This window comes from Pelmatolapia mariae, linkage group LG17 (assembly GCF_036321145.2).
Source record: "Pelmatolapia mariae isolate MD_Pm_ZW linkage group LG17, Pm_UMD_F_2, whole genome shotgun sequence".
In the NCBI taxonomy this organism is placed as follows: domain Eukaryota; kingdom Metazoa; phylum Chordata; class Actinopteri; order Cichliformes; family Cichlidae; genus Pelmatolapia; species Pelmatolapia mariae.
In genome coordinates this window covers 18,055,283-18,079,335 of record NC_086242.1, presented here as the reverse complement: position 1 = coordinate 18,079,335, position 24,053 = coordinate 18,055,283, and the positions used below count along the sequence as shown (strand labels likewise).

The following is a 24,053-nucleotide window of genomic DNA, read 5'->3' as shown; positions in this document are numbered from 1 at the left end:
ACACATGGTCTGCCCTTGGTGTAAATTTGCTGGGCCATCCTCTCCTGAGAAGACTGTCGCATTTCATTAACACACACCTAAACGCTCCAGACCACCAAGTGCAAAAGTTAATCAAGTCCATTTGTTTAGCAGCACCTGGCTGCTCTTAACTCCTATGGAAGCCTTACCTGTATACTTGTTTTTCACAGCACTCTCTTTTTCTCATGACAATAACATCCAATAAGAAAAAAAAATGTCTCAATAAAGCTGAGCCACCACTTGTTCTCGCAGTACTTCTTTATTTGGAGTGTGGAAATTACAGTACATCAAAACTCTTTACAGTAACTGAGGATAGTTTGGTGTACAGTACGTGGTAACATATCCTTTTAACACATCATACACAACATACGACACACAGCTGCTGCTTCACATGAAACCAAATACAGTGTTTTTGTTGGCAAGAGAATCAGGGGGAAAAATGACATGCTATGCAAAAATGACAGATGTTTTCATGATACTACAGCAAAGAGTCATGATTTTAAAATGTGACCGTGGAAACCAGATACAGCAGCTGTGCCAAATGCCTTTTCCCCTTACACTTAAATGAGAAAATAAACTCAAATGAAGTTTTAAATGAGATAAAAATGATCATGGGTATAACTGATGAACTCTGGATCACACCTGTGGTCCCAGACAGGTGCTCAGACTTAAATTTCAGTAAGGAAAACCATCCATGCGTCTCCAGTGGATTACTGGATTTGCTTCATTATGCTAACAATTTCACAAATTTCTGCAACTATGGAGAAAAACAGCAGCTGTATGTGAGGCTGGACAATAAGGAAGGAGAAAAAGACTTGTACTGCTAGGCAGAGAGAGATCACACTAGAAAGGATGTGCAGCGGGTTAGGATGAGGACAGAGACAGAAACATACTAAATGAATTAACAGTGTGTTAAGTTGGAAGGAGTACTTTAAGGAGCTGATTACTGAAGAAAATTAAAGAAGAAGATAGATGAAGGAAGAGGATTGGTAAGGAGGAAGTAAGGGGCTATACGTAAAAGTGATGAAGATATGGGAACGTTGTTGGCAGAAGTGACAGAGACGTTCAAGATAGGCCCTTTTTGCTTCCAACAGTAATGGACGGGTTGACAGATGAGTTCAGGCAAGAGTATGCGTGGTCTATGATGATTGCAGACAAGACTGATCTGATCGGAATGATGAAGCTGCAAGGAGTAAAGACAGTGAAGGCAGGGGAGTTTAAATTCCTAGTATCAACCACCCAAACCAACAGATTGTGCACAAGAGAAATGAAGAAGAGATTGCAGGCAGGGCGGATGGAGTGGGAATGCTAAAAACAGCTTGCTTTAACTGTTTTTTTCTCATCTGTCCCTCTGTGCAACGCACAACTTCCATCAATGAAGATTTAAAAATAAGAAAATGAGAGAAACCTAAAGCTCTAAAGCCAGCTCTTCTGCAGCTCAGCTTTAGACTGAGCTAACCATTTCACATTTAATGATGAATCCTTCTCCACATATTACATCATAGTGCAGCTGTTTGTCCTACATTCGTAACCAGCTCACTTTGTTCTTTTTGTTACATTTGAAATTAAATGCTTATGCTTAGCTAAATTAAATGTTAGCTAAGCATAGCAAGTTATTTATTTAAAATCACAAAAGCAAAAGTTTATTTTTAAAGTTGTGCCATGAAAGAAAAAGTGTGCTCCTCTGGGCCAACTTGGATAATGCATGAAAAACAGAAGCACACAACATTCACCTGACTGCAAGCATACATAATTTCCTGTATTAATGAGACAATTGGGGCATCTGAGTTTTATAGATGGTGCTGTTACAGGCTATTAGCTGGATAATGCAGTGTTTCTGAAGGCATCAGCTGAACTGATAATACCTCAGGATACAAGCAGCAGCATCTAAAATGCATTCAGGCTGACAAACACGCCTGTCTCCCAAGGTTTCCAATCTAAGCCACAATAAAACTCAGCCAATAAATCAGGCAGGGGGTAACAAATTCAAGCACTTAATAGATATATGCACTTCTGAACTTTGAAGAAGTCTTGTGAAAGCCTCAATGAAAAATATTCCTCAGAAAATCCAAGATAAGAGATTCAGAACAACTGGATGTCTTTATGTCAAGTGAAGTGCAGTACATGTCTGTGAATTTGGCAGTTTTATTATAAACCGATATAAAATGAATAATGTGTGCATAAATACATGAAAGGAACCAGAATCATTTCACAAGATAAACCAATCTCACAAAAACTGAGGATATTTTATACGTTTTGACTAAATTACAAATAAGCTATCAGAACTTTTTCTCTTTCAGATGCAGCATTATTAAGCGGTGTAATGATTGTCACACTGCAGTAAATGCTGTCTGGATTATTTGTATAAGTCTGACTTGTATCAACTTATCAGGTTAATTTCTGAGACTTGAACTGAATTAGAACTTCAAAATTCTCAAAGGTCATAAGCATACATCATAAGAACTGTACTGTGGCTTCTCATGCTGGAATCCCCATTTATTTAGGCAGCTGCATTGCAGTCAAAGCCCAGTGAGAAGCATTCCTGTGGTTGAATACTTGTACTGACAAAATTCAAAGTGCTGACACAGTAAGTGTTTCTGCCTTTGCCTTATAAATCATCACATTTGGAACTACTGTAAAACAAGAGCCCATCAATTCCAGTAACCAGTTTCAGAACAAATGCCTTTTATATTTAGATTCATTTCATTTACACAGCCTTCAAACCAAACTAAGAAAAAATGCCCCTGATCTTCATTCACTCTTGATGACTGGTAGAAACAAACAAACACATGCACAGGTTTTAACATTACAACAAAAATGTTAAGTGCTTCAGGATATCATTAGGCAGTTCTTTTCATTTCTCCATTACAGAAATTCTTAGGTATGTCATGTTTCGTGTGTACTTATTATTTTTAAATACTTGGCATAGAAACAACTGGATGGCTATTGTGCAAACTCATAGGAAAAGATACTCCACTGTATTGGTAAATATGGTCCAAGGAAGTCCAGAGGGAAGAATCTGACCACAGCATCTTCACGTTTCAGTCCAGGAGAACAAGCTGCTACTGAAGAGATGCGTATATACTTAACAGATGGAGCCTCCACCCATGGAAATCTTTTTTGTTGTTTTTTTTTTTTTTAATCCATTATGGTCAAGAATGACCTGCATAGGCCACAGTGAGGGTCTGGATGCTGTCCCAAGCTCCTCAAATGTACTAATGCAGTGGGAATCCCCCCCCCCAAACAAACAAAGTTAACACTTAGTTACTTCTTAAACTACAGCTGAGCTTCAATCTTTTAGACCTTTTACTGTCGGTTATTATTAAGTGTTTTTCCTAATATGCAGGAGGCAACATGGTGCAGTCAGGACTTTTCATCGCCTGCCCGTCAGTCCGGCTGCACTACTGCGGTTGAGGTTGCGGCTGAGCTGAGGGAAGTGGACGGTGGGAGTTCTGGAGGTGGGACCGTAGAGGCCAAGGTTTCTGGCTGCGACAGACTTCCTGGGCTGCTTCACACAAGGGAACGGGGAGAAGACTTGCTGTTTAGGAATGGAGGAGAGCCCCGGGGTTGACGGGGAAGAGGATACTTGGGGTCTAGAAGATGAGGAGATAGAAGAGAGGGAGGGGGTGGAGGGGGAGGAGGTTTTGTAAAAGGTGGAGGAGGCAGGAGGAGAGAGCGCAGATAAGCAATTAGCTGATGAAGAAGATGGTAAGGAAGAGGTGGAGTTGGGTTTTGGAGTGGAGGTTAGTGTAGGAGAATCTGAGGAAGATTGATCAAGAGAAGGAGGAGCTGTTGGAGAGTGGGGTGTGCTTGGTGTGGAAGGTGATGAAGAAGAGATGCAGGAGTTGGAGGAGTGGTGAGGTGGTGGAGTAGTAGGAGGAGAAAAGCATCTGACAGAGCCAGCGTGTCTTTCTGATGAGTCAGACTCTTTATGTCTGATGGAGGATGGCGGTGGACGGAGGAGAGGGACTTGGGGTGCAGGTTTAAACTCTGGTAATTTGGGTACTGTATCTAGGTTTTGGTCGTTGGGAGAACTTTGATTTGATTCACTCTCTAGAGTCAGGGAGTCCAGCTGCACTACCACATCTGCAACTTCTGCTCCTTTAGTCTCATCTGAACCCTGTAAAGCCTCTTCACATGCTGACCCCGTACCAGAGGAGTCAGGAGACAGAGGTATAAAAGAGTCGCTCGCCTCTTTCTGCTCATCATCCCATTTATTTTCCTCACTCTGTTTCTCCTCCTGCTCCTCATCCTCCAACTTTGCTGATTCTCTTTTTTCCTTCTCCTCTTCATCTTCCCTGTCCTCTGAATCTCCAAATCCCAGCTGAGCTCTAGCCCTAGCTATATTCCTCCGATGTTGCCGAACATGAGCGCGCCAAGGTGATCCTCCACTTCCTCTGGAGCTTCCTGGAGATCCAGTGCTATTTGAGGCCAGGGAGCTACAGCGCTGCCTGGCTGGGGAACCCGGAGGAACCGGACTATGGAACAGAGAACTAGGTCGGGCCCCTGGTAAAATGGACGTTGAAGCAGAACTCGGTCTGTAGCCTCGAGCACCTCCACGTGGTTTTCGGCCCAGGAGGAGATGGTTTATCACTGAACTGGAAGGGTTGAGCTGTGAGGCCAGGACACGGGTGGCAGGACACTTGTCTGGAGGGGAGGTGACAGTTCAGAGAGAATAAAACAAAATGTGTTAAAACAAGCTTACAACAGATGCTCTCTGAGCTTACCAAGAAGGCATAAAAATGACAGAATTCCATGAGTCATTTTGACATACTTTGCCCTTTAACCAGAGAAACAATTTATTTAGCTGACCAAAGTAACTACTACTTAAAAATAAGGCATAAAATAAATTGTAATCTTAAACATAATTTTGTTGTTGCTGTGCAAATCATGACTGCTGCATGCTATCATTATATGAACACCATTAAAATTAGGGGAGAAGATTAAAAAACAAACAAGATAACATGAGCAAAGATAACTAAAGCTAACTAGAGTCTGATTTTTGCTCCAGATAGTTGTGTTAAGCTTTTGTTAGCGATAGTCAGCTCCCTGTAGCTCTTAGTAACTCATATAACCTCCAGATTAATTTAGCTAGCCACATTAAGATACCATCAACACCTATTCATTCAAAATAACTGTTAGTTCTGAGTAGTTTCTTTTAGCTTCAATTAGCTCATGGTACCTTCAAACATACGCTTTTAGCTTCAGGTACCTACTGTTAGACATCTAGGTACAGTTGCTCTTTTTGGCTTTCATTTGCTGCCATTACCTAGACATATCTAATATTGAATACTATTAGGTTCAGATAAGTTCTGCTAGCTTCTTTTAAATATTATCTGCTCACATTTGTTCCAATTAGCTACCATTAGCCCCTGTCAACCCCACTCAGCCCTTTTTAGTTTCCATTAGCCTATGTTAGCTTTAGTTAGCTTCTGCTAGCTCTTCTAGATATCTAGTTTTCTCTCCTGTTAGGTTAAGACAGCTCCTGTTAGCTCAAAAAAAAAAAAAAATCTACTGTTAAGTCTTATTAGCTTATTTAGACCCAATTAAACCAGTCTTTGTTTTTATTTCCTCTAGATAACTAAACCTTAACTCAATTTTAACAACTTTTACTTTAATTTTTTATAATTATTTGATACAGAAACCATCAAGTAAAGCTTGATGTTTTAAAAAGTGTATATAACTGCATGTTTTCTATTTTAATAATTTTTTAAACATTTTTTAAACATTTACCTATTCCAAGCAGCAATATAAGATATCAAACACTAGGGGCATTCGGAGCTTTTGGTTTATGCAATAATGAGATTCAGAGATGCTGTGGACTAGAGTGAAAATTATTTTTCTCATATTACATAATATGTACAGTGTTAAGGCCCATCCCCAATGTAAATAAACCATGTTACAGTACAAGCAGGACTTTTTAAAACAGATTAAAGTGATTTACAGAGCGTGTTATACACAAATTTTTACAGCTGCAGAGGGAAAACACCAAATCTGACTGTAATACTTTTGCACAAGCTTTATAAATCATGTGTGAATATGACATGGAAGGAGCTGCAGCTGCTCATCAAGGTTAGTGTCATGATTACCCAAAACAGAGATATCCTCCAACATGCAGGCAAAGAATGTGAATCATTGACCAGATCAAGTGTAACTGGAAACATCTGTCACTACAGAGCGTTTTGATATAGTACACTGTATACTTCATATAAGAATTAAAATATTTAAGAGCAGTTTAATTTATACAAATATTATTTATGCATGTAAAGCATATTAATTATACATAGCAGTGACAGGTGCCTCCAAATAAACATTCAGAATACATACATAGGTGGTTGATTGTGTATGCCACCTGTAACCAGAGCAAAACCATCACCAGTTGTTGTAGCTACAGTAGTTCATTTTCCACACTTATTTTTGATCAAATATCAATTATATAAAAGCAGAGTGTGACACCAGTTTCCAAAATGCTCTCAAAATACCAGACAACAACTGTCAAATTTAAAAATAAAAGCTTTCTTAGCACTGCAGACACATGTGTGCACTGCACAGCATTTTGAGAGCATCATCTATCTGCAAAACTGAGCCAACGAAAACCAGAGTTTTGTCAAAATCAATAATTTTTATAGATATACACCACTAGTAATCATTCAGTGGTCTTGCAAGATTTCCCCAGAAGAATTTAGCTCTCTACTTGTATTAGTTGTGTCTGTGGTAAAAATCTGTTGATTTCAATAAAGACCATTTCTAAAAAGTCGAACACCAAAGATTGCTCAAATAATCCCCAGAACACCCAATTTCAGAATGGCTGTTGACACAAGTACCGTCAGTGTGCTGCTCAGTAGTGCTCCCACTCTGTTTGCTGGAAGCCCCCTGAAGAACCCCTGGACTTGTGGGCGCTACAGGTCCAGGTCCTGTGAGTCACACGTCATAATCATCATCAACAGCTGGCTTTTTGGTTTCTTTATTCTCATCCATGTGTACCATTTCACTGGCATGTTATTTATTAAAGGGGACCCATTAGTCTCATTTTCAGCTCCACATTTATCTTTTAAGTCTACTAGAGTAGCTTTGCATGATTAATATTTAAAAATTAGCCTCATCTATCTTACCATGAGTATATATTTATCCTGTCTGAAAGAAGCTAATTTAGCTCCTCTCCCATTTAAGGCAGCCTTCTTCTGATTAGCTCCCCTGTAAAGTGGAAAGTGTAAGCAGCAGTTGGCTTATGTGCTTATTTGCTGTTAATAAAGACCTCCCCTCTTGCCATTCCTGAAAAGTTCCTGTTTTCCACCATCTACTATAGACGTTTCTGTTTCTTCACAGTGGAGCCAGAAAGACCATTATTATAAATCCAGGACAGTCTGGGCAATGAGCAACCAGAACCTTTTCTGTCATTTTCCAAATTTATCATGAAGAAATGCTGATGTGCTGAAACTGTACTTCTTGCTTTCGATTAAGACATATCAGGGTTTAAATGTTTAGTTAAATGTCTTTGCACTGATAAAACGAGGCGTTTCACTGGTCTTGCCCACGATGTAAAATTAGTTTGAAATCCCTGCTCTAGATTTTCACGGTCTAGTGAGGTTGCTGTTGAAGTTCATTTCAGTCATTGATGTCATTTAGTCGTGTCAAGTCTCTCATCCCACGGTCAAACAGACCTCTGCTAGTGACAGTGATCTTTGGAGGAATATATATATGGTTTTTAATTACTCTTTTATATTCTAAAGCTTGGGTGTGTGCTTCCTTTGATATATGTGTATTCTCTCCTGCCTTCTTATAATGACAAATACTACATGAATCTGTGGGAAAAGCTGAGCTATATCCCTAAAATGACCGTATTTAGGGATGTCCCCTAAATATGACATCATAAAGACTAAGGAGTAGAAAAAACTGTCTAAAACTGCTTAACTGAAGCCTGAGCTAGCGTTTCACAGGTATTACTTGTACTTGCTGACATCATTACTTGAAACTTTGGTCATGTTTGATACAAGCATGCACAATTGTAACAGATAATAGGAAGCGTATAATAGGTCCCCTTTAAGAAATGTTCTGGTGTGTGTCTCAACAGCAGAAACACACAAAGGATTTATGCCCTGAAGAAAAAATGTAAAAACATCCTGAAAAAATAAATAATGAACATAATGAAACGTTTTTTTTTATATGAGTGTCTTTGAGCAATACAAAAGCTCAAAGACATTCATCATCTTGGTAAACCTGCTGTGTGAATGCTGTTACTCATTTCTCACTCACCTGTGCGGATGTAGAGTTGCATAGCCTGTTGCTGCTGCCGTCGTTTGATGCGTGCGTATTGCTTCTTCAGGGCGTAGATGTCGGTGCTCATTCTCTCCATCATCATGCCGTTAATGGCCGCTTGATGCTCTGCCCTTGCACCTCCTCCTCCTGATCCTCCACTGCCAGCCGCTCCTCCTCCTCCTCCCACTGCTCCGGGGCTCAGCTCTGCGATGCTTCCCTGTTCGCCTCGCTGGTCTGAATGCAAGAATACACGTGAAACCAGAACACATGCTTTATTATTTCCACTTGTTTGGATCTATTTTATGACTGAACATGAAATAAAGTTATTAGAGTCAAATTAGCTGGTGGTTCAAAAAGGCAGATGGAGCAATTTAAGCAGAATATACAAAACAGACCAAATCCAGCGTGCCTTTTTGGCTCTTCTTAAGCTCCTTTTCATACTTATTTACTTGCCCAGTTTGGCTTTAAATCAAAATCAGCTGTGCACTAGAAACATCAGATTTAGTACAAGCAAGAGAAAAAAAAAGCTGCTTGATGCTATCGATAGATGATAACATCTGGAGCATTCACTTAAATGTACACTACATGCTGCATTGTCTGATAGTGTTTTGGAGTCTTCATATCTGCTAAAGTTACAAGTTTCAAAGACTTTCAAAGTAAGCCCAGCGGGCTGAGTCACTCTTTCCTGTTTTCTTTGCCTCTGATGGCATCACAATTATGGCGCTTTTAGACAAGCAGCCTTTGAAGATGACATAAAGTGCATTTTGTTGAGTGAATTATTGTTTGTTTTCTCTTCAGCTTCACTGAAAGTTGGAAGTTATTTTCCATCTCAGCTCTTCCAGCAGGACGCAACGAAAAATCCCCGTCAAAGACAAGCAGCTCAGTTTGTTCACTGTAATTACTCTGCTGTCTCAGAGCGGCTGTGCAGGCGATTGATTGATGTTCTTTTCCTTCACATTGCTTCCAAATATAATGAGCAGAGTTTCCCTTTTGAAGTAGGTCAAGTCAGTTGTACTGAGATCTTCTTATGAGGTTAAAAGTTCAGCTCAGGTTTGGAAAACAGCTTTTACAGATCTTAACCAATGTTTTTAACTAAAGCCCCCTGGCTGTGTTCAGCTTTTTCATGCTTGTACGAGTTGTTGAAGAAGCAGGAAGTGGGGATTTGTCTGGAGGAAACAGATCAGAGTCTGTCAGTACTTAGAGTCATATTAAGGGCAGGACACGAGGATTTGGGGCAGCAGTCCATCTGGAACCGCTTGGCTCCTGACTGTACCCACACTGAGGGTCACCATTTAAATCCCGTGTGTGTGTGTGTGTGTGTGTGTGCGCTGACCTTTGAGATGTTTCTGGTATCTCTGCAGCTCGGGGGCCAGTAGGCCACCCAGGGGACCCAGACAGCCGAGCGCAGTCACCACAGAATCTTCATCGTCCATGTCGGCGTCATCATCGCTCTCCCAGCTGCCCAGACCACCACTGCAAGAAAACCATCACCACCACCACAAAATACACATGTTTATGTGTACAAGAAGCGAGATCTCAGACAGACAGAAAAAAGTGTGTAAACACACTTTTGGACTGAATGTTTTGGTTTTCTGAACATTTACTGACGACCAACATTTTACTGTTAATGTTGAACATTAGTGTCAGTGAGCAGAGTTGCACTGCTTTAATTTACAATGAGTTAATTCTGTATTAAAACTATAGCTGGTGATTACAAAGAGGCTTTACTGCTTCCTATACTGCGCTATTTTCCTTCTGAAAGTAGTGACCATCAGTATAATACAAGCATCTGTCCCATGGTCATACCTCCAGGTCATCACTAGCAGTCACAGAACATAAAAATGTCTTTAAGAGTAGTAAAGTGGAAAAATATTGAGTTTTTTTTTTGTTTTTGTTTTTTTTAAACACAGCACTATTGATTTTCTGAGTTTAGAACAAACCTTCCATTGGATTTCACTGAGGTAGGGAACGGAGTGATGTTGTAGGTGTATTTCTCTCTTAGCTCGGCTAGCTGAGGGAAGGGAAACACCGCCATGGAGTAAACCTCCTGACAGACACAGAAAGGAGACAGGTGAGAAAGCCATGATCACAACATTTACAGCATTAAAGTAGTGTGTGTGAAGTTTGCTCACTACCTGCATGAGCTCTGTAGGATCGATGAGGTTGTGCTCCAACATCTCTTGAGTGAGACAACCCATGGTGCTGTAAAACTCATCTGCTGTCTGACAGTACTCTATCCTCCTGAAGAAAGAGGAAGTGAGAGAACCAAGGATGGGTTTATAATTTGATTTAAACCATCAGAGATGTGGGATGCATGTAAAAAGTTGATTAGCGAATTTTATTCATGTCAGAATTTATCAACAGTGTTAGCAGAATATTTTATCACTTTAAACACGCCTATTGTAAATGGTTGTCTTTTATTTTGAAAATTAACCAGATTAACTGTGCTGTTCCCATGTCTGACGTCCTGCCCTCTTCATCTGCTCTGTGAAGCTTCTGCAAAACAATAGACTTGAAGGCATTTTGAGGGACTCAAAACCATCAAAACCACTTTCCATCTGATATGTGGACTCACTTCCTGTTTGGATGCAATCAGCTCCAGCAGCTGAAACCCCACAGGATGCATTTCCGGGGTAATTATTATTAATAAAATAGAATAGCAAGGGTGATATTCGCTTTCAGTGGATTTTTAATACCAAGGGAAATTCAATTCTCTTGCAAACACTGAAAAAAAAAATTGGGTGGAGGTATGTAGCGCAAAGCTACATAACTCCCTGAGCACCATGCATGAACTGCAGTCCTGGACACAGAAGAATATCTTGATTATTTTGTAATATTTTCTTGAGATGCATGGTGCTCAAGGAGGTATGTAGCTTTGGGCTACATACCTCGACCCAGGTTTTTTTTTTTTTTAATATTTGAGTTTATATTTTATATTATAATATTTAGTGCTTGCAAGAGAATTTAATTGCCCTTGCCATTAATAAGCAGCAGAAATTTGCTTCCTCTAAAGCAGGGGTGTCGAACTCCAGGCCTCAAGGGCTGGTGTCCTGCAGGTTTTAGATATTACCCTGGGCAAACACACCTGAATGAAATGATTAGTTCATTACCAAGCTTCTAGGGAACTTCAAGACATGTTAAGGAGGTCATTTAGCCATTTAAATCAGCTGTGTTGGATTAAGGACACATCTAAAACCTGCAGGACACCGGCCCTCGAGACCTGGAGTTCGACACCTGTGCTCTAAAGGGTCAATAGGATATCTGGGCTGGATAGCGTAAGGACCTCAGTCAGTTGGGAGGGGCCCGAAGCCTCTACTCTCTACACACCAAAAGAAGTAAGCTGAGGTCTGTGGTTCAGGCTTCTGACTGGAATGCCTCTTGGACATCACCTAGGTGAGGTGTTTTGAAAATTTCCAAATGGGAGAAGATCCTGGGGAGAACCTGGACTTCTCTCAGCTGGCTTAGGAATGCCTCAGTGTCCCACCAGAAGAGCTGGAGGTAGTGGCTAAGGAGAGCTACTGACCCAGGTGCATGAATGGATGATGTGAAATGTCCAGTTTTCCCCCTATCCTAAAGTGCTAAAAAAAAATCTTGATATAAAATCTACTCCAGCAGCCGATCACTTTTTAGTTACACGTAAGCTACGCCCCACCTCTGTTCATAATGTGCATGCATGAGTAACACTGCAACCAAACAGCCAAGCCACACCTGATGTAACATCTGCAGCAGAATTAACAAAACATATGTGTTTGGGTGTGTTCTCTACACCAGGTGTGACTGCAGGTAGGTTCACTTACTCTCCCAGTCTCTCCCAGATGGCGAGACCAACTCGAAACAGCACCTCTGACCCCTCAAAGAAAACAGAGTCCCAGATCTTCAGCACGGTGGGTGCCGGCAGGCAGGTAGCGAACATGGTCAGAAACCACTGCATAGTGAAGACGTTGGTCAGCGGAGGCTCGTAGCTGCCTGCAGCAGAGAGGCAAACGGATACTAAACATACGTGAAAAAGTTCTTTGCCTCTCTGTAGGATGAACATCTAAATAGTTTACAGACTTTGTGACCAAATATCCCATGTAGCAACTGTACCTCCAGCCTCTCGGTTGGCTGCTTTCTGGAGGTGGTGGAGGTGCTGGGAAAGCCTCGGCAGCTTTAGACGCAGCAGGTCTCTGAATACCGCCATGTCCACTGACAGGAGGATACAACAGAGTAAGAAATCCAGCGTGATGAAAAGTTAATGGTATTCATTAATCCTCAGATTAGATCCCCAGATCCACAGTTTTTAAATTTACATAACTATTTTCATTTTTCACTGGAAAAATAAACCCAATTTGATATAAAATTTGTTCTCTCAAGTCCATTAAATCACTAGTGTTTTCACATCCAGGTAGGACCCATCTGCTGACTTAGGCTCTGGGGACGTTGGCCAGTTTTTGTAAAGCTTCAAGTGTTAGTGGATGAAAGAAATTCAGATTAAGCTTCTCTTTTTTCCCTATTTACAAATTCAAAAAAAAATTATGAAACAAGCTTAATTTCAATCATACAATAGCCAACCCCCGGGCCCTGGCCCTGGATAAGAGGGCGGAGGGAGGGATGGATGGATGGATGGATGATAGCCAATTACATTTCAGGAAATACAATATACGACTGAAGCTGAGACGTCACTACTCCAGGCCTACGTGTGGACTACAACATACAGGAATGCGTTTATGGAGATTATTTCATCTCCAAATCAGATAAATGTACCCAATGGAGTAAAGAAAAACAGTCATGACTCTAAAATGCAGACAGATATTCTCCTGCATCTCTAATTGCTGCTGCTCTGTTAAGCACTCTGTATCTGCCCTGATGGAGTTCCTGCAGTTTGGTGTCCACTTTCACATTTTTACATTTGGCACTACGATATTGTCATTAGCATCTTTTTAACACATAAGTGTGAAAATTAGATATTATGGCAGCCAGTATAATCTGAAGTGTACTGTCATAGGCTGTTTACCTGATAACGCTCGCAAGTTGTTGGCAAAATAACTGTCAGGCAGCACTTTATCGATAAGATAGATCATCACCTGGATATAGATGAGTGGGGAAAAAAGAACAAAAAATAAATAAAAAGCATGGTTTAAGCACGGTTATCATCATTCAAAGCAAATTAAGCTACTTAAAAATGTTTTATTTTAAAATCCACCAGCACATGTAAGCAGACTAAACTCAATGACCTGAGTTTGATTATATGGTTAGATTTTGGTGTATACCTTCAGTGCATCACTTTCATTGCCTTCTGTAACCTCCAGTATAAGCGCAGCCAGTACATTGAATCCTTGGCAGTAACCCACAGTTTTATTCCAGCGGGCGTATGCCAGAAGCACCCTCTTCAGCACCACCCTGTCTTGTTCCCCTTCCTGGCCACAATAAGAGCTGCAGCCTGTCCTGTGTAGATCCTGTGGACGAAAAGGAACAACAGCTTGGATTATTTTATTACAAGGATGTGCATTAACATTAAACAGGATAAATGATGACTAGACTTTGCCCTGTTTACGGAAACAGCCGTTCCTCTGTTGAATCAATGAGTCAGTGAGAAACAGCAAAGATCTGCAACGACTCAGCTGGCAGAGTCATCCTGTGTTCTGACGCACAAGTCATCAGCAAACAGCATCTAAGCAGGTACACCTTCCAAGGAACACATTATCTTTTATTGGTAGCTCGAATAAACTGTTGAATGTACATAAACAGCCATCACGGATGTATGCACTCACAAAAACAGCTCATCATAGCTCAACAGGTTGAGGAAAAAAAATGGTCAAGGGAAAGATGGAATGTTAATAATTATAGGTCTTGAATCCAGCGTAGTACTAAAGTTTCAAACACAGACTGAACTGAGTGGACTAAATGCTAGTTTGATGACATTCACGCCCAGTCTGGAGGAATAATTTACCTTTAATATTCTGAGGTCTACGTCATCACTGACATAAGAACTAAGCCTAGCCCTAAGTTTTACAGAAAAAAAACAAACTTTACAGGAATAAATGAAATTTTTAAATTTGTGTCAATCACAAGTTTTGTTTTTAAGGCTTTTTTCTCCGATTGTCAGGAAACATTTCAAAGCCGCATCATACATTCACATATTCTCATAGCACAGGTTCAGGGGTTTGTATTAGGATTACATGTCATCACCACTAATAATTTAAACCCTACATGGTTAAATGGATTAAATACATAATGAAAATTCTTGCCTTTGACAGCCTAGTTGCAGTTACAAGTTTAATTTGGAGTTGTAAAATATCCTGGACATTTCAATACAGGGGTGACGCGCTTTTAGCACCACAGAATGGCTGTATAAGACGGATGTAGCTTCAGGGTCTCCAAGTGAAGTAAGACATTCTTTCTAATGGCGAGCTGAAGGAGATTCTTCTTGTTGCAAAGAGACTTTCTACTCTGCAGAAGTCTATGAGAAAACAGCTCTCAACCCCCTTGCTCTGTGACCTCTGTAAATACTATATGGGTTTAACTGCTACTTTCTTGTCCTATTGAAAAAAAACCCTTGAGGTTTATTTTATAAATTATAATCATTCTTAGAGCCAGAAACAAGGATAAACCATGGTATGGTTTCAAAATGATGATAAATGATAATGAAAATGATAAATGACTTAATTTACCAATGTCTGACATCCTAGTGACCGCATCCATCTTTTATGTCTGTGAAGGTTCTCAGTCATCCAGGTCATCGTAGTCAAAGGAGTTGCAAAGAAAAACGTCTGGACTTCTTTAAGTTGCTTGAAGACGTTTCACCTCTCACCCGAGAAGCTTCTTCAGTTCTAAGGTCAAATGGCCGAGAGTCCCAGATTTAAACCAAGTGGGAGTATCCCCCCAAAGAGGGACAAAGGACCCCCTGGTGATCCTCTAATCACATGAGCCAAGGTGTGAAAGCGGGTGTGGGACCTAATCAGCCAAGGTTTCGGGTGTGCTCATTGTGAAACCTGGCCCCACCTTGTCATGTGAATTCCTGAGGTCAGATGGCCCAGGATGTGAGTGGGCATTAAGGCGTCTGGGGAGGGAACTCAAAACTGGGTTATAAATGGCAGACAGTTGATGTCGTAAACCACCGCCTCTGTTCAAAGATGGTCGCTCACAGTGGACATAGATGGCCTCTTTCACTCCTCTTTCAAACCATCTGTCCTCTCTGTCCAAAATGTGAACATTGGCATCCTCAAAAGAGTGACCTTTATCCTTAAGATGCAGATGGACTGCTGAGTCTTGTCCTGTGGAGGTGGCTCTTCTATGTTGTGCCATGCGCTTGTGAAGTGGTTGTTTGGTCTCTCCAATGTAGAGGTCTGGGCATTCCTCGCTGCACTGTACAGCATACACCACGTTGTTAAGTCTGTGTTTTGGAGTTTTGTCTTTCGGGTGAACCAGTTTCTGTCTGAGTGTGTTGCTGGGTCTGAAGTACACTGGGATGTCGTGCTTGGAGAAAACTCTCCTGAGTTTCTCTGATACACCGGCTACATAGGGGATGACAACGTTGTTGCGTCTGTCTTTCTTATCCTCCCTCGCTGGTGTCTGATCTTCTTTTCTGTGCCTCTTTGCTGACTTTATGAACGCCCAGTTAGGATAACCGCATGTTTTGAGTGCTTCCTTTACGTGTGTGTGTTCCTTCTTTTTTCCCTCAGGCTTAGAGGGAACATGTTCTGCCCGGTGGTGTAGGGTCCTGATTACTCCAAGTTTGTGTTCCAGAGGGTGATGGGAGTCAAAAAGGAGGTACTGGTCCGTGTGTGTGGGCTTCCGGTAAACTTCAATGTTGAGGTTGCCATTCTCTTCAATGTGCACAGCGCAGTCCAGGAAAGGCAAACAGTTATCCTTAGTGTCTTCCCTGGTGAACTTGATGTTTTTATCCACGGCGTTAATGTGCGCAGTGAAGGATTCCACTTCTTGTGTCTTGATTTTGACCCAGGTGTCGTCTACATATCTGTACCAGTGGCTGGGTACTCTTCCTTTGAAAGAGCCAAGAGCCTTCCTTTCTACTTCCTCCATGTAAAGGTTGGCTACAATAGGTGACACGGGGGAGCCCATGGCACAGCCATGTTTTTGTCTGTAGAAGCCTTCGTTGTATTTGAAGTATGTTGTGGTGAGGCAGAGGTCTAACAGTGTGCAGATCTGATCGGGTGTGAAGTTGGTCCTGTCTTCCAAGGAGCTGTCTTCTTGTAGTCGTTTTCTGACAGTCTCCACTGCTTCCGTGGTGGGTATGCAAGTGAAGAGAGAGACTACATCAAAGGACACCATGGTTTCATCTGGATCCAGGGTAAGTTTCTCGACCTTGTCGGTGAAGTCAGTGGAGTTCTTGATGTGGTGTGGGGTGTTCCCCACGAGAGGTGCAAGGATGGTAGCAAGGTGTTTTGCAATGTTATAAGTGGCTGAGTTTATGCTACTGACTATGGGTCTGAGTGGGACCCCTTCCTTGTGGATTTTAGGAAGTCCATAAATGCAGGGTATGGCATCCCCTGGATAAAGCCGGTGATATGTAATGCGGTCAATGATTTTGTCCTTTTCAAGGTCTTGAAGGCAAGCTATAACTTTCTTTTTGTAGCTGCTTGTGGGGTCTCGCTTTAAAGCTTCGTAGGTGTTGTTGTCACTGAGGAGAGTAGTGATCTTTGTGTGGTAATCTGTTGTGTTTAGGACCACGGTGCACCTTCCCTTATCCGCTGGTAATATAGTGATGTTGTGGTCTTTGCTCAGGGAAGCGACGGCCTTCTTTTCTTGTAATGTAAGGTTAGACGGAGGGACTTTCGCACTGGAGAGGGTGGCTGAGACTTTCATCCTGATTTGCTCTGCTTCTGTCTGTGATAATTTATTAATCCGTATGGCGGTTTCTGTGGCTGTGATGAGGTCCACTATGGGCAACTGTTGCGGAGAAATGGCGAAATTGAGTCCTTTGGCTAAAACTCTCTTTTCAGGTTCAGTGAGATTCCGGTCTGAAAAGTTCTTTACCCATTTCTCCCGACTGTCTTCAGGTGTGTTTTCTTCTCTGGGTTGTGTGGGTTCAGACTGAGGAGTGTGGGTTTTTTGAAAGCAAGGCGTGAAATTTCCTGCGTTGTCTTTCTTTTCCTTTAGAGTGTTGGTCCCGCTGGGCCTTGTCAACAAACTTGTAAACCTCTTCTAAGATTGGAGAGGGTAGAAGGGTTTCCAGTTCCTGCAGAGTCTGGCTGATCTTGATCTGGAGGGCATCTATAGTGAAATGGACCTGTCTTATCCTTTCACTTAAAAGGTGATTTTGTGCTCTCTGTAGAATCAAGTCTGCTCTGTGTCCCCTGACAGTGGATCCAAGGCGCAAGCTCTTAGGAACAACTCTGCTTTGTCTGCATCTTAGGTTGAAGCGAAGGTGGTTCCTATAATCCGCCAGTTTCCTAGATTCCCTTTCATACTCCCGTACCAGTTGAAGGGTGTTCCTCCCAAAATGTACGGCAATATGTCTGTGAAGGTTCTCAGTCATCCAGGTCATCGTAGTCAAAGGAGTTGCAAAGAAAAACGTCTGGACTTCTTTAAGTTGCTTGAAGACGTTTCACCTCTCATCCGAGAAGCTTCTTCAGTTCTAAGGTCAAATGGCCGAGAGTCCCAGATTTAAACCAAGTGGGAGTATCCCCCCAAAGAGGGACAAAGGACCCCCTGGTGACCCCCTGGTTTTTTTCTTTGCAACATCCATCTTTTATGTAAAATGTATGCTAGGAGCCAGCCTCAAGTGGCCAATTACGGAACTGCAGTTTTTGGCATTTCATTTATCAAACCCAGGAGTGGACCTTTCTTTTAAAGATACAGGATCCAAAACGTTTAGAATAAAAGAGCTGTATGAATTTTTTTATGTAGTACTGAAGTACTTTGAGTGCTCCGTGGAGTAGTACCATGCCCCTGCATGTGACCCTGAACTATGTCTACACTTCAAAAGGTATTCAATGGTCTGCCTCTTCTGTATTTTATGCTATATGCTGCAATTACAATTTGGTTACCTTGACGATCTGGATCCCAAGGGAGTCATCATCTGGATTGCTGCGTTCATTAAAGGCAAAACGAAGAGTCTTCTCCCAGTCGATAGAGATACTGTGGAGGTACTGGTCTGCTAAGGTTAGCCAAACCTGGATAATGACAACAGCAGCCAATAAACAATGAGTCAGTCGGTGCTGTGGTTTTTGTAGAAATCCAGCCAACATTTAAATGGTACTTTTACTTCAATTAGGAGCTCCTGTTCACTGTGACTCCCATTGTTTTACATCCACGCAAGAGAAAACCTTTTCATTTTCTGACAAAATGAAAGTAATTGCTTCCATTTCTTCATACTCGCATCAAAAAAGATAAAACTGGGATGTGAGATGAATGGAGCATAGATAAAGTACCTCGACACGCTGTTCTTTCATACCACGCTTTCTCTCTCATGACTGTAAAAACTTGGCCCGAAGGCTGACGACAACAAAGTGAACAGACGTTTTTTGCAATAGCACAGCTGGGCTCTCGCTTTTATTTGCTTAACACCCCGATGGCTTCAAAACACGACTAGAGAGGAAAAATGTGTAACGTGTTGTTTATCAAAACACCTTTTTATATGGAAGCAATTTTGTGCCCAAACAGAGATAGTTTCTACTTTTTTACTCACTGAGTATGACAAAGTTTTTACAAAGCTTATATTTGGGCGGTTAGAGCAACATACCCTGTTCCTCCATTCCTTTGGTATCCCAGTTGGAAGTCTTGCCACAGCTTTGAGGGCATCGTACCACTGTGGGGAAGAAAAAGCACTCAGTTTAATTAGTTTATCAATGAAAATACCCAGAATTATAATATTTATATGCTTATTCTATTAAAGAAAAAGGAAAAAGCTATCCAGTCTCACTCACTATATGTCCATCTTCTACATAGAGTCTATGGCTTAAACATGCACGTAGTGGAATGTAAACATAATTTCAGACCAACAGCTTTAAAGTGGCAAAAAGAAGACGTATCAAGGAAGGATATTTGTGGTATCGAATAGAGTTACTGGCTTAATAGCATATAGATTATATGCAGTGTGATCACATTCATCCAACTTTATATTTAGTATGATGATTGATGTCACTGGTTGTCTAACTGGTTCAAGTGTGCTTAAAGACGTGTAGTTATTTTTATAATGAAGATGAACTGAAAAGAAAAAAAATTATATTCAGTATTAGTATGGTAGACATTCTTATTTTAACATGTCTATTTGTCTAAATTATGCATTGCTGATATGGGGGGAGGGGTATCTGCAGAATAATCTGAAGGTGTACTTAATATATGGGCAGTGTATCCACCCCTCACCTGCTGAAATCCATTCTTTCCCAGAGATGGTTCGATGGTAAACTTCAGCCTTGTGTCAACCCCTACAAAGAAACAAACAAAGAAACAGCTGGTTAGAGGCACCTTCTACTTGATGTTCAGACTTTTTTCAGATACAGAATTGGTTTTTGTTTGTGTACACATGCACAGAAATGTTATCTGGAAATCGCACACTTAAAACATAAGGTAGTTAATGAACCCAAGTTATTGATCTTCATAATTTAAAACCCACATTTATAAAAACGTTCCAGAGAAACATTTTTCCCCGAACACCTTCGTGTACTTCTCATTTCACTAAACAATCTGCTTAATGTTAAAGATCTGAAGTCTTTCTGCTAGTTTTAGTCAGATACACCCAATGGCAAAATGGCGGACTTTACACATTTTCCCGTGTATCCAAAGGAAAAATTGACATCTCATTTCCCGACTGTAATATTTTTTGGTTTGTGGTTTTGGAGCTGTGAGTCGCTCTCCACTTCCTGGTAGTGCTGAATCCGCGTTTCAGTCTTCATTTCACTGCTTAAATATCGTCTAAAACCTCCTTTACAGCATATTACAGCCCCACGAGAAGACTACCCGGAAGAGAAATTCTCATCTGAAGTTAAGAAGCCGTAAAGTCCTGACATGCCAGTTCTCTCGGCTCAACGCCAACAGCTCCGACTACGGCCATTTGCCTTCCCGTCCCCGTCCAGCTCAGCCTCTGGAGGATTGGTGTCTCTCACACGAGACACCTGCGTGGTTTTTCTCTACGATGAAACTCCGAACATAAGAAATAATGGCTTGTAACCTGAACGGTCCGCTTCTGCCGTTTTGTCGTGCGCCATTATGGATGAGCGCCGTTTTATTCCGCAGTGTCCTCTCGGGGCTTCGGGAGAGGATTAACGCGGAAAACCCTCCTACTTCCCCGTCACAGATTAGTCTAACGCAGCCGATTCAGTGTGGATACAGAACTGCAGCTAAGGCAGCAGCAAAGTTCAGAGGGCAAACTTAACCTTTTCTCCACAGTGTACGTGACATAACCACGGTAAACACAAACACGAACACAAGGCGAGTGTGAAATGATGGGATAAAAGAAGAGTCCACGATTCAAATCTTATTCTGAAAGTCTGCAATTTTATCGATTATCAAGGTAAAGGTAACGAACCTTCACCCAGATACAGCAGCGGTTTAACAATCTCTTACACTGCCGCACATGTGCCAGAGAAACGTCTCAGTTTTATTTCAAACCTGGAATCTACTTATTCTTACTTTCACTGCGTCTCGTTTAGATTTCGACTTACTCCGTTACCCCCTTTTCTATTTAAGTGATCTCGAGTATTTTTAAGGTTTTTGTCTTATTCCATTTAAATTGTCAATTCTACTTTAATGAGCTATGCTATAAAGTTTTTTTCCAGCCTGCATCATAATGATTTCCAAACTAACAAGATTCAAACTAAATGTGGGTCAAACAGTTTTAGTGGGACACATTCATGCCTGACATTTTAATATATGTATCCAGCCATGATCTTTTGTCGTTTACATCACATTACTGTATTTTCATTTACAATGTGCTACAGTTCACTACTGTAAACTGTACTGTAATATTTACATATTACAGCCATTTACTATAGGAATTACATTATAATAATGTTTAATGACAAAAATCACACCCAGTGCATGGGGTTGACAAATATAAAAATAATTTACTCCCATTATAAGTAAATACTATGAACGCAAATCAACAGCAACCCCAGCCACTAAAGGTGTGCCCATTCATTTTAGCACCTGGTGTCTGCACAACACTTTCCCATGACCTTATATGCCATATATACCATTTCTTTGGAAATAAATAGCTTGTTTTATGTCACCTGCACATATTTGCTAACCACATGTCTGATGCATCAAGACATCCGCAAATACACAGAAAATAAGCCAAGTCACTCATGACTGTTCAGCTGTGCTGGTTAATCATCTCTTAAAATGATTAACACACCAATTATTGTTTTAAACAGTCCTAAAGGATCCATTCTTAAAATGTTTGTAATACCACATTAATGCTTACGTGTACGCTCTTACTGTGCCATTATTTTGATAATCATAATTGGAAACATATACATTTCTTGAATGTGATCTTTCTTGGCTTAAGATATGTAAAGGAAAGTATGATTTTTAAAAATTGTTGCACCCACATGATCCAAAATCTCCAACAACAGCGTGGCCTAATATTATTATATATTTCAGCCCAACATTTCGTAGTATTTTGGCACGTATCCCTTTTTTAGCGCTGCTCTGCCTGCAGATGTTTAAAATAAGGCCAAATACTCGAAGGTCACCTGGCTCTAAGGTACACAGCAGCCGGGGTGCACTCCTGGATATCCCGTTGCGCTTCTTCAGGACGCTGCTGATGATGTTACCGACCCCTCCCGAGCTTTGCTGCCGCTGCTTCACGCCCGCTCTCGGCCTTCTGCCGGCGGCGGGGAGCCGCTCCTGTCTCATCCCGGAACCAGAGCGCTGTAAACGCGCTCAGTTACCTCATCGTTTGGTTCCGCTTTTACAGGCACTCCTTTGATGGAGGGCTAGAAGACATTCCGGCCGCTCCTCCGAACGCTCTCCTCTAAATCAATCGATTAAATTGATGTTTCAGCCTTCTTCCGGTGATGCCTCGTTCTTCTGATTTATTCCGGAGGAAACAACATATCTCCGACGTATCAGTGAGTGCGGTACCAAATCACCCAGTACGCCATGTTCAAAGGCTTCAAGTGATGCATTAAACATAAGAAAGGTCAAAAATAGCCGAAAGTAACCGTTTGTGCTCCTTTAGTGCCGCTGATGCTGCACGCCTCCTCATCCTCCTCCGGTATGGCGTCACCGGGAGGAGGCGCACGGACGGAGGGATGCGGTAGAATGGAGAGACATGTGGGGCAAGATAAAAGGATGAGGTAATGGTGGAGGAGAGCGCATGGAAAGGGGAAGCGGAGATTCAGTTTTGTAACCCACTAAATCCTAGCGCACCTAATACAACAATCTCATCTAGCTGCTTACATCTATTTAGACAAAGAAGTCACATTTCCTTTCACAGTGAACTGAGATGAGCAGACAGCAACGGGCAGACTTTATCTGACAACAGGGCACAACACTTCACACGAAGAGACAGAAGACCTGCAACCAATTAAATGCCTTTCCTATACCTAGTACGGCAAAGATTAATTCTCAGACAGGAAAACCCTTTCTGGGCTAAGGTCAAGTGCCAAAAAGGCAAGGCTCTTCCTTAAAGTAGCAGCTCATAGATACAAAGATACACAACAAGAGTTTTTTTTCTTCCACAAAACTTTAAAGTACACAGTGAAAAGAACGATTACACTTTTTTTCTAAAGATTTTCGGCATATGGGTAACTTATCCCAGTGTTTCCCAACCTTTTGGAGCCACGGAACATATGTCACATTAGAAAAATCACACGGCACACCACCAAACAAAAAATGTCACAAAAAGGATATTGACCTTTTGACACGCACCAGGCATAGCGGAATTGCCTTGTCCCCAGTATACCCCCAGTACTTTTTGCTTTCTTCTGATCACTACTCATGCTAGGGCCTTCATCTCGGTCGGAATTTTCTCCAGGACCAGGTCAGACTGACTACTTTTTCTTTTCAAATATTTATCCATTGCTATTACGCCCTGCGTTGTCGCACTCGCAGCATGACTATTATGTAATTTCTTCTGTGTCTTCTTCTGTTTTACTGGCAGTTGGCAATCCATTTAATTAGAGTAGGTAATTGTACTGCCCTCTAGTAGAAGAAAAGGTAATTGTTCTGCCCATTACGCCTGTCGCTTAGATTACTAATCAGGTGGAACCAAATAATCTTCCATGGCACACCTGATCATTTCTCAAGGCACATCTATGTGCCACGGCACAGTGGTTGGGAAACACTGACTTATCCTACAATTCAAACAGAAAGCCTTTCCTAAAATGTGTATACTCTCTCCTTCCGTTTAGTTATCCATCTTCATAAACGTTCTACCAACAAAACGTGACCAGCAATCAAAGAAATGTTTGCAATGAAAATCAATGATGCTGGCATTATGATTTAGCCCTAACAGGTGCAGTAAGTGCTTCCTGAGTGGAAAACATTTAGTCTAAATGAAATTACCTGCAACAGACTTTACATAAAAATAAATCAAGGCCTTTGTGGTGAAACTGTTCAGCCAGTAAAGCTTCATGATCAATTACCTCAGCTCTGGATGTTTATTTTCCAAGGACAGCACTAATAACAAATGTGTTTCTATCATGGAAATCTATTTTGGGGCTGTACACATCTGCTCATGCACAGAAGCTGCTGTTACGCAGCAGACAGACATCATTAAAAGATACTTTAAGATAAATAGTTAACTGATAAATCTTTAATGTCCCAGTTTGAAAAAGCTCTTTCCAGCCCTCAGGCAAACATGCCCAAATTAACTGAAATTTTAATTAGAG

The 24,053-nt window shown here is 41.3% G+C and overlaps 1 protein-coding gene across 6 annotated transcripts; it reads right to left on the bottom strand.

Annotated features, from left to right (window-relative positions):
* Positions 1-268: 268 nt before the first annotated feature.
* tbc1d30 (TBC1 domain family, member 30) lies at positions 269-22,448 on the bottom strand. 6 transcript variants are annotated; one of them, XM_063500766.1, is made up of 14 exons: positions 21,912-22,448; positions 19,582-19,643; positions 18,959-19,024; positions 18,264-18,389; positions 13,524-13,709; positions 13,268-13,337; positions 12,361-12,459; positions 12,072-12,240; positions 10,410-10,515; positions 10,215-10,321; positions 9,608-9,747; positions 8,272-8,508; positions 6,843-6,932; positions 269-4,665 (listed from the first exon to the last, which is right to left on the bottom strand). In XM_063500766.1, exons 1-14 carry the CDS (start codon positions 22,072-22,074, stop codon positions 3,392-3,394), a joined length of 2,895 nt encoding a protein of 964 aa, XP_063356836.1. In that variant the 5' UTR covers positions 22,075-22,448; the 3' UTR covers positions 269-3,391. The 6 variants fall into 6 exon arrangements, with proteins under 6 accessions (XP_063356836.1, XP_063356840.1, XP_063356838.1 ...); XM_063500770.1 differs by lacking the exon at positions 21,912-22,448 and adding an exon at positions 20,387-20,469; XM_063500768.1 differs by lacking the exon at positions 21,912-22,448 and adding an exon at positions 20,224-20,380.
* Positions 22,449-24,053: the final 1,605 nt, after the last annotated feature.